The following is a 15,844-nucleotide window of genomic DNA, read 5'->3' on the forward strand; positions in this document are numbered from 1 at the left end:
TATAATTCAAAATGTTATTATACATCGATTTGACGTTTAATTTCCATCATTTCTTCTAAATGATTTTCAACACTTACAATTTCAACGAGTAATGTAATCCGGATGAGTGACGCCACGGAAAACCCGATATAAACATACCGTTAAAGTGTTGAATATCATGCTGAAGAAATTAAAATAATATTTATGATGAAAATGAAATATCATAGTAATGTGGAATAACTTTTTGCACGCGCCGAAACTGATTTGGAATTGGAGTTAATTTCCAATGTCAACAACATTTTTCATTGCTTGCGAGATGTTTTTCAACAAATGTCAATGTTGTATTTGCAATACAAATATTTTGCAATTCTTTCGTATGATTTTCAACACATCACAAGCTGGTTTTGAGTTTGACAGTTCTTTATTATGTGTTGAAAATCATGTGGATGAATTGAAATTGTATTGTGATGCAAACACATGTGACAGCTGTTGAAAAACATCTTGCAAGTGATGAATAACGCTGTGCACATTGGAGATTGGCTTGGAAACCCCTGTAAAGCCAGGATTGCCATTTTGGTTTACCTATAATGTCTAAAATTCGGTATTCACAACAAACATACGTTATTTCTTTCAAACTGTGGCAAAAATGTGAAAACGCCATTAAAACGAAAAGACCACACTCATCGCGATTGTTTCAAAATTTGGGTTCTTTATTTTGTCCATCCCATCATCCCGTTGTTGTTGTATGTTTTTTTCTTCCTTTCCATACCTTCCCAAACCCTAGTGCCCTACAATGTGTTCCTAATATGATGCTCCTAGAAATCCTAAACGCACGAGCGACTCAAAATGTGACACGCGTGTGTACTGATCGTGAGAGCAAATGCGCCTCGCGACGCCGCGTCCTTATCCGTTATTTTCCGTTCCGGTTTCAGAATCCCTTTTCGTCGCCCAAAACCTCTCGTGCACTTTATAACTTGTTTGGTTGGTGAAATCATTTATCACTTATCACACGCAGAAATGGTTTCCCCTTTTTTGCATTGCTACACATACTTCTTTCTGTTTATAGCGCCTTTGTTGCTAGCTTTCGTGCTTCGCGGCAGTAACCTCGGACACAAACTGCCGGGCGCTTGCGCTTCGTGCTTGGAGAATTCATAAAATAAATTACTTTCCTTTAAACATGCTCACACTGGTTCCCTATCACCGTGGTTTTTCTTCTTCTGTTTTCAAATTAGGACACTAAACGACTCCCCGCACGTACACACGGGACAGCTCGCATAACTAATTATCAGCTTAAAATTAGATATTGTACATATGTGTAAGAGTGGTAAAACTACGTAGCATGTGGATAGGCAACTTAAAGCACAAAATATCCAAAGTTTCGCGTGCGTACCATACGGGGGACGATGTTATATAGGTTGAGTAACCCGTACCCGAATCAGAGTCGGTTTCGCGAAAAGATTGTTGTTGATTCTTTAGCTAATGAAAAATAATATCACTTAAAATGCTGACCGTACGGATAGCTACTCAGAGCAGGGGTATAGTTCTGCTCTGCGCAAAAAGATTATATAAAGTAATACGTTTGATAGTGCAAAAAAGCAAAATGGCTTCGTTTCGAAGAACTTTTTTCCTCTCCCCGTACACTCGTAAACATCACACCTTTTGCAGAGCAAACGCAAGTGCACAGGAAAATACTATTAACGTTGATTGATATCGCAAACAGAGAGGAAATAATTAAAGACGAATATAAACGATTCCGAAAGGGGAACAAAGGTCTTTTCTCCCGACGACACATTCCTATCCTACCGTTCCTCGGTTGCTCTACACGCACACTTCGATGGCTCACCCAACCCTCGTTACTTTTCAGCTGTGTTGAAAACCCCTGCCAAATTGCGTCTCTTTTTGCAGTCGGTTCGTTTAAATTTCAATTCCCGAATATTCTGCCGCACCTACCTACACGCCCACGCACGCCCACACGCACACGCTGGGACTTACATACTAAACTAAAGTGGCGTGCCCTTTTCCTATGTTTCTATGTCGGGCGGGAAAAAACAACATGATTCATTCATTGGCTGATATCGTCCAGCTGCTGCCGCCGCTGGCTCCTAATGTGTGGGTTGCGCTGTGGTCTCGCTTTTCTTATTACGTTTGGTTCTTTTTATGCATACGATCTCTGTTTTGCTACTTTTCTTGCGTAGTTGTGTATTTTTTTGTTGCTGTTTTTTTGTGTTGCCGCAAATCGCAAACACCTTAAAAAGAAAGAAATAAAGTTAGGAAAGAAAACGTTTCCTTTCTATAGCACGGACGTTTTTCATGTTATTTTGTTTTACCAAACTGAAATTTTGTGTTAATTTTGTTTCTTAACCATTTCGAAGAAGAAAACAAAAGTTATCTTTTCTTTAGTTTTTCGTTTTGTTTTGCATTCTTCTTCACCTCCTTAATGATTTTCCGCAATCAAGTAACGATTTTGTTTGTTTTCCTAATTCCATCATTTAATTATATTTGCTTGTCTCATTTTTTGCCGAATTGTGTAAAAGTAAAACTTTTTTTTTGACTAAAATTTGCACTAAACTATGTACCGGATAACTAACTTCTTTTTGCACCTCCTCTTGTTGTTTACTATATCGGGTTCCTTCGCTTTTATCTCTTCGCTCTTGCTCTCTCTCACTCTCTCGTGCTCCCTCTTTCTCTCTTTCTCGCAATCGTTTGTTTCATCTATATGCTACGCTGTTCTATATACGGTTTTGGTTGCCTATACGAGCGGATTCAAAAAACTTTCTATCCCACCTTATATGCATAAATGTGTTTTGTTTTCGTTTCATTTTTTTTATTTTTGTTTTCTTTGTAACTTTTTTGTTTTGTTCGGGGACTCACCGCTTATGTGATTTGTGTGTTCTTTATGGTTTTATGGTTTCCTCTTTCTTCTTGATTATACGATGTTTGTGTGTGTGTGTTTAGTTTTACTATACTTTTGTTTCTAGTAATGCTTGCATGCTATTATTAAGCGCTTTGCGTACGGTTTGACTTTTGCTTTCCCCACTTCACGTCACGCTTCAGAACCGGGGGGAGGTATAAATACTACTGTAATACTTTCTTTTTAAAGGACATCGATTAATGTGACTGCGCGACTGCTTCTAAATGTGTGTAGCCGTTATGGGGGTTTGAAAGAGAGAAAGAGTGAGCATGTGTATGTGTGTGAATGTTTGGGTGTGTTATGTGATTGGTCTGTTTTGTATGGTCTGTTGTACAACAGGGTTGAACATTCGCTATTTAGCCGCCCTAACCATCCCTCTTTTCCTCTATTGCTTGCTATATTGCACTACCGGGAAAAGAAGGGGTATTGTCGTCTGCTGGAGGTGCGACAATGCGATACGTTACATAGAGCACGAGCTTCTGTCAGTTAAAATATACATCTAGAGTAGGAAAAGACTTTGCCTTGCTAAAATGGAGACGGGTTGTGTAACGGAGCTGGAAAATAAACACTCCCACAGCATCCTGGCCCCATGCACAGGCTAATAATAGACAGAGTGGTGCAGAGCGGAGGTGACCCAGATGCACTGTCGCTAGTCTGTCGGTAAATACAAGTACAAAACCGAAGGCGTAAGACCCACCTTCGCTTCCTGCTTCCTTCACGGTGAAAGGCTGTGGTGTGTGTGTGTTTTTGTGTGTGTATTGTGTAAGGTTGATGTCGCTCGGGGCGCTACTTTGGCTACTTCCGTTTCAAGTCGGTAGATCGGCGGGGCAAGAACAGCAATATGGGCAGGCAAGCAAGCAACACGTGGTGGTTTTAGCGGTGGTGAGCGAGCTGGCGAGCAGTGTTTAGGGTGCGGGGCCATGGGTACTCCCAACGGTATCCTTCCGTGGAGCACTTGTCCCCTTAGTGCTGGATGATGTGATTTGTTTTACGGTTTGCTCTCTGTCCAGGGGCTTTGGTATCGAGTTGGAGGGGGAGGGGGCGGAGCGATTTCCGATTGCGGTTTAACGTTTAACGGATGGAATGCAGTTTCCAGCGCAGCACAAAGTACGCGATGACGCGCAGCGCGATAAAGAAGCCGAACAGGGCGGTGGCATCGATCCAGTACTCCGCGTTATCCATCGACATCTCCTCGAGGAACTTCTTCGGGCTGCGGAAGTGGCAGTAGATTTCGGTGCAGGCAAGCTTCTCCCGCTCCATCCCGTACACCGACACCATCGCGCCCTCGAACCCGTACCGCACGTAGCTGACGTACGTGACCCACTGCAGGTAGCTCGGGATGACGTCGAAGTTGACGAAGAACCCGGAGAACAGGATGATCGGGATGGTGGAGACCGGGCCGAGAAAGACGCCCGTTTCCACGCTCATGCCGGCACCGATCAGCAGCCCGAGGCTTTGGGCGACGAGCGAGGTGAGGATGCAGATCAGCACGAACATGCCCACCCGCTTCGGGTCCATCGGCTGGGAGGTGAGATAGTACACGACGATCACGTACACGCTGGTGAACAGTACCTGTAAGGTGGGAAGTGGATGAGACTGCGCCGTTCAGGCAGCGACAATAGTCACAGTATGTAGCAAACCTTACCTGAAATGGAAGATCTGCGATCGTTTTGGCGAAGTAGAACGACTTGAGCGAGTACCAGTAGTTGAGATGCTCCCGCACAAACACAGCCATTTCCGTCGGAACTGAGGAGTGAAGTGGGACAACAAGCAGATAGGATAGGTTAGTTCGGTCGTTAGTATGGTCTTCGACCCAACCTCCCTCCACACTTACAGGTAAGTATCGTCGGCATCATGGCGGTGAACATGGTGAACATCGTGGTGAAGAAGATGCACCCGGCATTGCTCATAATTTTCGACGCGTCGTTCCCGATGTCGTAATAGATCATGCCGATGATCGCGCCGACGATCACGTGCGACAGCAGCCGCATCTGCGTGAGCGTTTGATCGCGCATGATCGTGATCATGGTACGCTTGAGCAGTATCCAGAACTGCATCCAGCCCGAGGTGGGAAAGCCGGCCTGCTTCTTCGGCACCGTTATGCTGACGCTTTCGGTCGAGTCGAGCAGTGAGGTGGTGCAGGTCGCCTTGCAACCGGGCTGCGTTTGCGCCGGCCCGGCTGGCGGTACCACCACGGCCGGCAGCAGTGGGCCAGTTGCATCGGACGACGGGTTGACCGATGCACCCGTCGCACCGACAGCGGTCGTAGCGGTGGTGGTGGTGGTGGTCGTGGACTGGGAAGCGGCAGAAGCCGCTTCTGCCCCATTGCCAAGCATTGGTTTCCGGTCCGTGCCGCCCGCCGGTTGTTTGCTTTCATTGTTCAGCTGTGCCTCGGGTGCTGCGGCGTTGCCGGCCGGGGGCATACTGATGGCCGTGTAGTCGCCAGTGCTGACGACCGTTTTCAGCAGCGCCAGCTCGTCCTCCCGCTCGGTCGCACCGGGTGCCGTGCCGTCCAGCGATACGTTCTTGTTGGAGGTGCTCTTGCTTTGCGCGAGCGGTTGATTGTAGTTGTTGCATTTGCCGTTGTTCACCGCGGTCACCAGCTTGCTGTTCCAGTCGCCATGCTCCCCGCACGCCACCTCCATCACTGGGAAAAAAAAGGGAAGCAGGAAGAGCCGGTTATTATCATTTGGGCAACGCACGCATAGCAATTGCAAGCGAATTACGAATTACCATAGTTAGCCGGATTGTGATAGCTCGGACACTCGAGCCCGAGCGAGGCCAGAAACGGTACCAGCCCGTTCACGCGCCCCTGATAGATGCACTGTCCCTCCGCCAGCACGTACAGATTGTCGAACAGCTCGAATATCCGGGCGGAGGGCTGGTGGATGGTGCAGACGATCGTGCGGCCGCCGCGCGCCAGCGACTTCAGCAGGGCGATCAGCTGCGAGCAGGTGGAACTGTCCAGCCCGCTCGTCGGCTCGTCGAAGAACATGACCGGCGGGTTGTTGACGAGCTCGAGCGCAATCGACAGCCGCTTGCGCTGGCCGCCGGACAGGTTGAGCGTGAGCGTGCTGGCCGCATCGAGCAGCCCGAGCGTTTCGATGATCTCCTCCACGACGGCCCGCTTCGCCGAGACGGAAATATCCTTGCCGAGCTTCAGGTTGGCCGACACCATCATCGCCTCGCGCACGGTCAGGTAGGGCAGCAGCCGGTCGTCCTGCATGATGTAGCAGGAGAGCTTGCGGAACTTGCGCAGGTTGCGCTCCTTGCCGTTGATCAGCACCGAACCGCTGAGATGCGACGTTCTGCAATGTTTGGGGTTGTGCAATGTTTTGGAAGCAAAAGATATGAGTCCTGGCATTTAAGCGCCCGAGAAGCTAAAGGGGTCAAAGCGAAGTTCTTACTTGTAGCCGGCGAGAATGTTCATGAGTGTGCTTTTGCCAGCACCGGACGGTCCCATGATGGCGGTCAGCTCCCCGGAGCGGAACTTCCCGTTGATGCCTTTCAGTATGGTTTTGTAGCCTCGCTTATGCCCCTCGGACACCGAGTACGACATGTCCATGAACTGGATGTCGATCGGAGGTCTCTTTGGTAAATGCGTGAGTGATACCTGATAGCGCGGAGTCGAAGTTACGAAAAGATTAGCTTGATCGAGCGAGTTGAGGGGTAGAGTGTCTATCATCGCTTACCATTGGCTTTTTCTGTCCATTTCCATCGCTGTTGTTCAGCACCTTGCGCACCAGCCCGTGCGCCAGATTCGAGTCCTTCGACTGTCCGTTTGTCATGATGGCTCCGTTGCAGAGAGCGCTTTGGGAGTTCCTGGAGAAGGGAAAAAGGAAAAAAAAACAAAAACAAAACCGTAATGAGCGATTAGTTCGATGAAACTTCGATGCAAACCGTGTTTGTTAAAACACAGCAAAGCAAAACCTCTAAAAGCTTTGTTGTGTATTTTGCTTCACGCTTAACGGGTGCGTTATAATGTGAACCTCATAAATGGAGTTGAAACTCTCCTCCCGGTAACCGGTTGCAGGCACCAGCCCGATGAGAGTTTAATGAGCATCAACAATTAGTGTGTGTAATGTAGGAGGCAAAAAGCACACTTGCCAAGCGTCAATTAATTCGTCATGCCGGTAGAACACTCCCGGCATATTAGGGTGCTTAATCTCGATTACCCAGTTCGCCCTGGCCCTCCCCCCCCCCTCTCCCCTTCAATTTTCTGTGGCGTACAGTAACGGTGACGAATTGGACTCATAATAATTAATACAAAAAAATCCCCTCCCGCAGGTTTTGGGGGTGTTGAAAAGGAGGCCCATTAGAATTCATTTGGGCGTCGGCAGAAATTGCGTAAACTTTGCGTTTTATCGTTGCGCTTCGAGGCGACACACAATGGAGGATATTTTCATTGCTAATGATTTTTATTCGAATTCTCCACCGGGAAGGGAAGTTTCCTTGCCCTGTGCTAACCTGTTTACGGGCGCGAAAAAGCCGGCCAAAGCATGGTCGGGCATGGTGGTAGCCATCCATAATGCGATCGTTTGTGTGTGTCGCCGTAAGCCCGTTTAGACGGGCATAAATTACAACTCGCTTTCGTCGTTTTCGGCGAGTGGAATGATTGGTATAACGCTTTAACGGTAGGTTTTTCCTTCTCCCGACCTGACGCTGTGAACTGGCACTGGTATGGACCGCAAATCTTTGCTTTGGTTGCCTTTCGTTACGCAAACAGGCTGACTTCCTACTTTACGGTCTAGCGGAGCCGGAGTCACAACAACAAAAATGGATCCTCGCCACGCGACACACTACCGAAACATCGATCTAATTATAAGAGGTAGAGTTTGGTTTGCCCTCTGTCTGTTTGTGTTCGATGTTATGGTAAGCATATGCAAGTAGCGGGGTGGTATACATTATGCTTTGAAAGCTCTGTCTCACTGTCCGTGCGCGGGTTGAGGAGAAGCTTTGGCGTGCGGCGATGGTTAGAATGTTTCCTTATTTAGGGTAAGAAAACGATAGAAAGCAAAACATAACTAGAAAGTAATAAATCGATTTCCACATTCAGCACGCGCGCTCACCCGAAAGGATGTGTGGGTCCTCAGTGGAAGAGGTAGAAACATTGAGTGGAAATTTTAATTAACATTATGCCACCGTCCTTCATACCGTGTCAAACTTTTGCCCATCACACCGGGAGGTGGTACGTGTGTGTATGTGTCCCTGTAGTAATGCGGGGGAGGTGGAATCGTGACCGGAGGCGATTAAATTTCTCCATCCCGAATTCGTTTCACAGCGGATGGACGATTCCGTGTGACACCAGCTACACGTCAGTGCAGTTAGCAGAAGCAGGATCATGTATCATGCTTATCCACGCGTTACCAACAGTGACATCATTTCTAATTAGTGTATTTACATAAACACTGCGGCGTTTTTGTTGGATACGATGGGGTCATACCAGAGGACTACTTCACTCGACTTCTCGGAACAGTGTAACAAGCGCTAATTCTTGATTCAGATAGGATGTTTGTTAACATCTAGATGTTTGTACGCGTATTTCCAGATGCTCTGAAGTAGCTCATTAACCCAAAAACTACAAAACAGGAGCATCAACCACAACGTTACACAAGCTCACTTTCAGAATACAACTGTTTTTTTTCCCACCAACCATTCACCTCACCATAGTTCGGACGGGAGCGTCATTCCGTTTTTTTTGTATTTCCCCGCCGGGGTTCGAAATGCCTCAAGAACCGTTTCCGTCGCCTAGCTCTACCTAACGCCACTACAGTCCACACCTTAAAACGGCCAATGGTACACTAAAAGGCAAAGATCGTGCAGCAGGACGCGTCCTGCCGTTTGCTGCTGCTGCTGCTGCTGATAACCATCGACCAGCATATTGGGGCATTGTTGGTACTGCGCTAATCGCTCGGCAGCAATTTCTGATTACTTATTGTCGTGGACGGCTAACTCCCCTGCCCGATCACCTGACGGGAACGATGGAGGAGGCGTCTATCAGCAATGAATGGATACTTCCTTGAGCACCTCCAGACCTTCAGAGGCTCTTGGAGATATGTGAAACGGTTTGAAAACGCGATTTTCGCATCACCGTTTTCGAGGAGGTGATGTCAAACGAAATGAATCGATTTGTTAGTGGCAACAAAAAAACAACGAGGAAGTCCACCGGTCCACCAGGTGGAATGATGATGTGTAAATTCAACCAAAGGGAGTCGTGCTGGTGGCTCGGTGCTGTCTCTGGAATCACTGGACCGGGCGCGGTGGGTTCAATTACATTGCAAGAAGGCCCGTTGATAAGAAGCCGCTTAAAGTTCGCTCACATTACTCAATCGATTGAAGAGAAGAAGACTGAACAATCCAAGACGACGGCTAAGGTTAGGCAACCGAGGAACAGCAAAGCAAAGCACTCGGCATATACAAAAAAACAAAATCCAAATGTGACCCTCACACGACCACGACCGTGACATGCATTGGAATTACACCAGCAGGACCCGTTTGCCAGGCGGGGTACGTCACCCAGTGAGATTGTTTTTTTTTTTTGGTGTTTGTAAAGCTGCGTGGTTAGCAATACGGCAAAGCCGTCCCTACTGAATAAAAAAAAAAAAAAGCTGCGTGGTTTAATAATGTTTTATTTTTTGGCTTTTTTTACTATCGCTCGCGAGCGATTATAAATTTCCGGTATTCGTTGTTTATGCGTTGCCCTAGGTTTGCCGTCTAGCTCGGTACACATGCACTTCTAACCGATCAAACGTGTATAAACGTAAGGAGAGGGGGTTTGAGAAGAATGCCGAATTTTAAAAATAAAACTACACCAAGTGACCGGCCGTATCGCACCTTCAGCCACGAGGAGCGGGGTGTTCCGGGGGGCCGTTGATGCACTGTACAACTGACGAGCAAAACGAGGAAAAAAAGAGCAAATGAACGGATCGCAACGCCAGTGAACCAACCGACCAGGCGATCGATGGCATGCTGTTTCTTATTTTAATTCTGAAGTATTGTTTTGGGTAGGTTGCGGTTGCCCGCTGTGGTGTGCCATGTACCGTGAAAAGAGAGGAAAAATGGCAAGAAACCCTGAATTGTTTTTGATCGTGTAACGGGGGAAACCAGGTGCTCGATCTGGGTTCATATTGGGTTGTTTACAGTACAATTGAAATGAAACGGTTTTTGGTTAGTTCTTGGTACATATGCTGTATATTGCCCGTAGGAGGTGATTGAAAAAAAGAAGAAGAAAGATATTTGTTTACCTAAAAAATACGCAGATTAGAAATGCTATTGCTTAACGATAAAGTATGGCTACAATAATTAGCCACTAGTCAATACTGGTTGGGTGAATCATTCAACATTCCGTTGCAACTCGTTCAACAAACAATTAAAAATGAAAACATGCGTAATTTTTATTTGAAATATTGATTCATGTGAATATTGAAATATTGATTCATATTGAAATCATTTAAACAGGGAAAATAACACGAAATTGACGCACTGAGGCTCCTCGATAAACGAACACTAAGCGGGTACGTTTGGCGTAGAAAGTGAGTTCCGTTTTTTTAGGGCAAAGCGCTCAATCGACCTTCCCCGCCGCGAGTAGCATTGACCCGCAGCTTGAGGAACGTGATGGAAATCGTGGACCTTTGCCGTCACGTACCACCCTGGGTGTGTAGGTTTTGGTATGAAGGGGTAGTCTGTTGTGTAGCAAGACATAACATGCTAAACGCATTTGGGTGTCAGCTGGAGGTGCGTACGTCCAATCGGTGTTGATATTTACGTACCCTTTCCAACCCAACCAAGCAGCAGCAGCAGCAGCAGCAGCTTTTCAAACAAATCCTACCCCAGTTCCCAAATTGGGTTAGTCAACCCAGCGGGCAGAGTGTGAGGACATAGCAGTGTGCACTACTTTCTTATCAAATGCACGCACCCAAACACATTATCGTCTGGCACACACACACACCAACACTAGAAATGAGTCAGGGTCAAACTACCTCTTCACCCAGACGGTCGTCGGATGGTTTTTGAAGTTCTTCATGCTGCCCGCATCCGACCCGGAATCGCACCGGTTGGCGTAAAAGTTTAGGTTGTAGTGGTTGTCGCAGCTCAGCTGATAGATCGTCGTCCCTTCGACCGTGTCGTCCAGATCTTCCAGGCTGCTGCATCCCGACGGTGGTAATGCTCCTAATCGGAACGCCGATCCACCCCCGGGCGAAGTTGGACGTACGCAAATGAGTGCGGGCAGCTCACGCACCGAACCGTCCGCTGGTGTTCCACTGTGAGGATGCTCCATGGCGTCGACAGCCACTTCCATGTCCATGTGGTCGATCGCACTTTCAATGTTCACACAACAAAACACTTCAACAGAGCACCACCGATCAACTGGAACCGTTCTAACATACTGTGGTTGCTGCAAAGATTCGATCTGGCGTCCGGGTTCTGTCGCCCGAGATCATGAGTCCATCGTTCACATTGGACTCGATCGCACTCAATTAGGCTCGAGGGCAAGTGGGTGTGTGTGTTGAGTGTTTTTGTTTTAGTGTTTGTGCTGGTCTGGGAAGCAAAGAACTGTTCGTGTGATTTCTCCCGGCAGTGAAAACTACGGCTTCGATTAGTTGTGCCGCATTGGCGTACACGAACCGGGAAGATGTGGTACTGTTTTCAACAGCAGCGAAGAAGAAGTTAACCGAAGTAAAATGAAGCAAGGAATAAGCGAAGGAAGTGCTTCGATAGCTCACCGAGAGCTTCCCTTTGGGGTGGCCCAGCCGGTGCAAAGTAATTGACTTCTGATGGACACACATCACCTTTGGTTTGCTTGATGGCGGTGCATCGCGCGTCAACGGTGTGACACCGTGCCGTGTGTTGGTTTGTTGGAGTCAATTAAACTCAATTTAGATTTAATTTCCTATCGGTGTCCCCGGGTGCGCTGACGACGCGTGTGGGTGGTGGATGGTTGATAGAGCATAGTGCTTCTTGCAGTGGTGCCGGCTAGTGGAGCCAACGGCATACACACAAAAAGGAACCGCAACGACTTCAAAGTTCGTACCAAGGTGCACAAAAAAACATCGTTGCATCATAGGTGTGTGATTGTTTGGTTTTAAGTGAGAGTTTGTTATGGCACAAGGTGGTCTGGTAACTTTTAATTGAATAAATATATAGCTGAAGTTTAGATAACGTAGTTAGCGTGATATCATTAAACAGATGATGTTCTTATCTGACAACTGGACAAGTAATTAACGTATCAAAATGGGCATATCAAAGTCTCATCCAACAAAAGCTGCTGTATTGTGATGCCCTACAAAAGTATGTAATTAACGGAAAGAATGTGTCAAAAAGAGCTGTAATAAACGTTTTTGCACGTGCGACTAAATCATATTTTTCCCCCATTGATCGTGCTTATAGCTCTCAACAGCACAACTCAATAGAGATGAGAAAACTTAAGTTTACCTCAAAGTTATGATGCATTTATACGCCGTTGGCTTTCCTGCATTTCCGCCCACTTTCCTTCTTTCCCTATCAGTTTATGCAGTGTTCGCCAAATGACGTGAAAACCTTTGCTTCAACCCATTTCCCAACCCGCCCCGTACACGACTGCACCGTGCACCGTTAGTCGGGACACGATTGCACTCTAAATTAAATTGCAGCATCACCGCTTCCACCGTCATCACCGGTACAATTTCCGGGATATTATTGCGACCATCGGCCGTGCACTTGCAGAGTCACACATGCACACGGCGCCAGCCCCGCACTGCTCGGATCAGAACGAGTACAATCGAATTAAGCGCATCCCCACATTCCCAACGACCTTCCTGGCAAGCGACACAGCGTGCCTAGCAATGTGTCTACCACCATTGAAGGAATCGTGGTCTCAGTTTCAATCGAGTTTCTTCGCTTTGCAGAAACTTCCTGAATGCGTCATCGGTTCTGGGCGGACACGTATTAGCTTGTTGTCCAGTCGCGCTGGCTTTTTTCTCTCCCAGCGGTGGAGTTAACTCAGTGTGTCAAGATTTGCATTTTTGTGCTGTTTGGGACTTATGGTTTGTGTGCAATGGCGGCAAAACATGGCGGCATCTATGCAGTGCGGCACCAGGCGTATCCTTCGTGACGGAATTGCATACGCATAGCCCAACATTTAGGAACTATCATGGCTTCATTTTATTTTTGTGATAAAACAAACGGATGAAAATGACATTTTACATCCACAGTGATGCTTTACATGATGACACAGTGATGATCCACAGTGATACGAATTGCATGAAATCTGCTTTCAAGTAAAATGTGAAGGAAGAAACAGCCTTTCCGTCGATGGCGTCCTGCTCCCAAACTGATGCCGCAGCCCTTGAAGACTTGCCGGACTAACGGGTGCTTTATGTTCGACCGCCGTCACAGAATGTCTTAGCTTGGATACAAGGTGGGCTATTTCCTAGCATATTGACGGTGTGCCTTCATTATCGCTTGCTCTTGTTCTTCCACCTCGAAAGAAAAGGCGAACAAAAAATGGAAATGCTTGGTGAATAATTAAGCGCTAGAGAAAATGGATGTCCCTTTGCGGCAGGATTGTCTTATACCTTATTGTCTGCATATAGTAAAACGGATTGCGCCACTGATTCCCCAGTACTCCGATGTCCGATGCGATGCTATGCTATGCTTTGACTTAACCAAGCACAAAGTAAGGGAAGTAAAAACCAATCCCAATGGATTCGTTTGAGCAATGAAAAGTTATTACTGTTTATTTTGAAAACTGTAAAGCTACTGCCGCTGATGCATTGCAGACACACAGCAATGAAACTATGCGGGGAAACTATTTTCATCGATCTGCACAAAAAAACGCGGCATTTCTGATGGTCTGTTTTTCTCCCTACCCAAACACACATTGATTTCCATCCGAGGGAGGCTATAGTGTGAGAAACACTGGAGGCAAATAAGTGTAAACACTGTAGGCTGTACGTGGAAAGAATTGGGCAACTGTGAACATTGGCGTATCGGCAACTGTGAACATGTGTGCTGGCAATTTGTTTTGGTAAATTCTGAATAGCGGCTGATGGAGCCGACATTTTTTGTAAATAAGGAAAGCATCTTTCATGATTATCATCTTATGCAATATTTGTGCTTTGCAGCTATCTTATCGCAGGTATTTGATGAAGTGTATGGCTTATTTGATGTACGTCTTAATCTCTGTAAGCGCTTCACCTGATACAGTGGCTTACAGCAGGGCCTGCTACCACGGCAGGTAGTGCACAAGGGGCGCATGGGTCTATCCCTTGCAGTAGGTCAAGAGCACGAAATGCTTTACATTGCCTCTCCAATACAATCGTTTAGCGCTAGATAAAGTACGTAGCTTTAAAGTATGACCTTCGTCAGCCATATTGCATCATCTTCAGCAGATAATCCCACAAAACGCTGCACTACTATCTTCAGCAATCCTCCCATTTGGCATTTTTGTTGTTTGCTTACCCGATTGTCCCGTTCTTTAGATTATCAACCAGCGTCGGTGGGGATTTGCAGCGCACGTTTTGCGTGAGCGAATTGTACGCCACCGCCTGCAGGTCACTGCTGTTGGAGGCGTTCAGAATGTTGCAGAAGCTGGGCACGTGTCCGGGTGCGCTGGCTCCAGTGCCTGGGGCTGCTGTCGCTGTCGACGCGGCCGCTGCCGGTACGATGATCGGATGCACCGCAACGTGTGGTGATATGAGCGGGGCCGATGCGGCCAACGATGCGTTAATGTCCACGACCGACACCTCCGTCAGGCTGTCCGTGGGATGGTGCTGCTGCTGGTGATGATGGTGATGGTGATGGTGCAGATGCTGCTGGGAGTTGGACTGCTGCTGCTGCTGCTGGAGTGATGCCGGTGATGGATGAGAATGCTGTCGCAGCGGATTGTGTGGGTGACCGTGGGTATGACCTATGCTTCCGAGCATAGCACTGTCACTGTTTGTTTTGCCGGTCATCATACCGCTGTCCATCGTGCTGACCGGGCGAGGTGATCGCCACTACACCACCCGCACCGTGCGGCTATCCTTCCAGGATGCTTCACTGGGAGGAGACGTAACGCAGACTGTAACGAAGCGATAGAGAAATATCATTTAATTAAAAAAAATAGAACAGAAAAAGCTTTAAAGTATCGTGTGTGTGGTTTAGTTGTGAACCGCAAAGCTACTCGACTGATGGGCGTATTAATGTAGCGGAACGGTAGCTGCCAGCTGGTGCTCTGTTTATTTAACCGCACGTGCGATTTATGTTAAATTATGCACCACGCCAATAACCAATCACATTGAAAGGATTTTGACGATAAGCATAATCGATCCGCTTTACCCGCTAGGTGAACATGTGTCATAATCAAATATCAATAAACACAGTACTTTGATGTGGGTTTGTTGTTCTTCCATCTGCTGCTTTGTTATAGTAAATTGCAATTATCAAATTGCGTTACTTCAATTCCGCAGTAAGTAAGAAGGAATGTAGGGGGATTCAGTTTAGAATGTAAACGTTACTATTCACCGTGTGCATGATGCTAATCTACATCAATCTGATATTTCATTTCCATCATCATAATTTTTAATTTCTGCAGCATGATTTTCAACACGTCTCAAACTGCATTGAATTAGAGAGTTCTTTGCGATGTGTTGAAAATCATGTGTAAAAACGGAAATTTCAACTTGGAATACAGATGATACAGGGTTTTCGAAGTCACTTTGATGTTTTTCAACAGCTGTCAAATGGTGTATTTGCTTCAAAAAGAATTTTCAGTTTCAACACATGATTTTCAACACATAACAAAGAACTGTCAAATTTAATCCAGCAAGAGAGGGTTTAAAAACCATGCTGAAGAAATAAAAAAAATATGATGATGGAAATGAAATATCAGATTGATGTGGATTAACATCTTGCACGCGGTAAATAACAATGTTTACATTTGAAAGTGACTTGAAAACCCCTGTATCATGCAAATACACCATTTGACAGCTGTTG

At 46.6% G+C, this 15,844-nt stretch overlaps 1 protein-coding gene across 7 annotated transcripts in view; it reads right to left on the reverse strand.

Annotated features, from left to right (window-relative positions):
• Positions 1 to 667: 667 nt before the first annotated feature.
• Positions 668 to 15,844, reverse strand: part of LOC1281268 (ATP-binding cassette sub-family G member 1) — a 28,895-nt gene continuing 13,718 nt past the window's right edge. For 5 of the 7 annotated variants that reach the window (XM_061648769.1, XM_061648770.1, XM_061648771.1 and 2 more), the window contains exons 3-9: positions 14,330 to 14,930; positions 6,583 to 6,712; positions 6,298 to 6,503; positions 5,624 to 6,198; positions 4,725 to 5,537; positions 4,536 to 4,636; positions 668 to 4,462 (exon numbers count right to left, since the gene is read on the reverse strand). In XM_061648769.1, the coding sequence (XP_061504753.1) occupies positions 3,962 to 4,462; positions 4,536 to 4,636; positions 4,725 to 5,537; positions 5,624 to 6,198; positions 6,298 to 6,503; positions 6,583 to 6,712; positions 14,330 to 14,838 (2,835 nt within the window). In that variant the 5' untranslated portion in view covers positions 14,839 to 14,930 and the 3' untranslated portion in view covers positions 668 to 3,961. Of the gene's footprint in view, positions 4,463 to 4,535; positions 4,637 to 4,724; positions 5,538 to 5,623; positions 6,199 to 6,297; positions 6,504 to 6,582; positions 6,713 to 8,555; positions 8,696 to 10,869; positions 12,449 to 14,329; positions 14,931 to 15,844 lie in introns of those variants that run through there. The other 2 variants (XM_061648774.1, XM_061648775.1) reach the window with 2 other exon arrangements.

This window comes from Anopheles gambiae, chromosome 2 (assembly GCF_943734735.2).
Source record: "Anopheles gambiae chromosome 2, idAnoGambNW_F1_1, whole genome shotgun sequence".
NCBI lineage: Eukaryota > Metazoa > Arthropoda > Insecta > Diptera > Culicidae > Anopheles > Anopheles gambiae.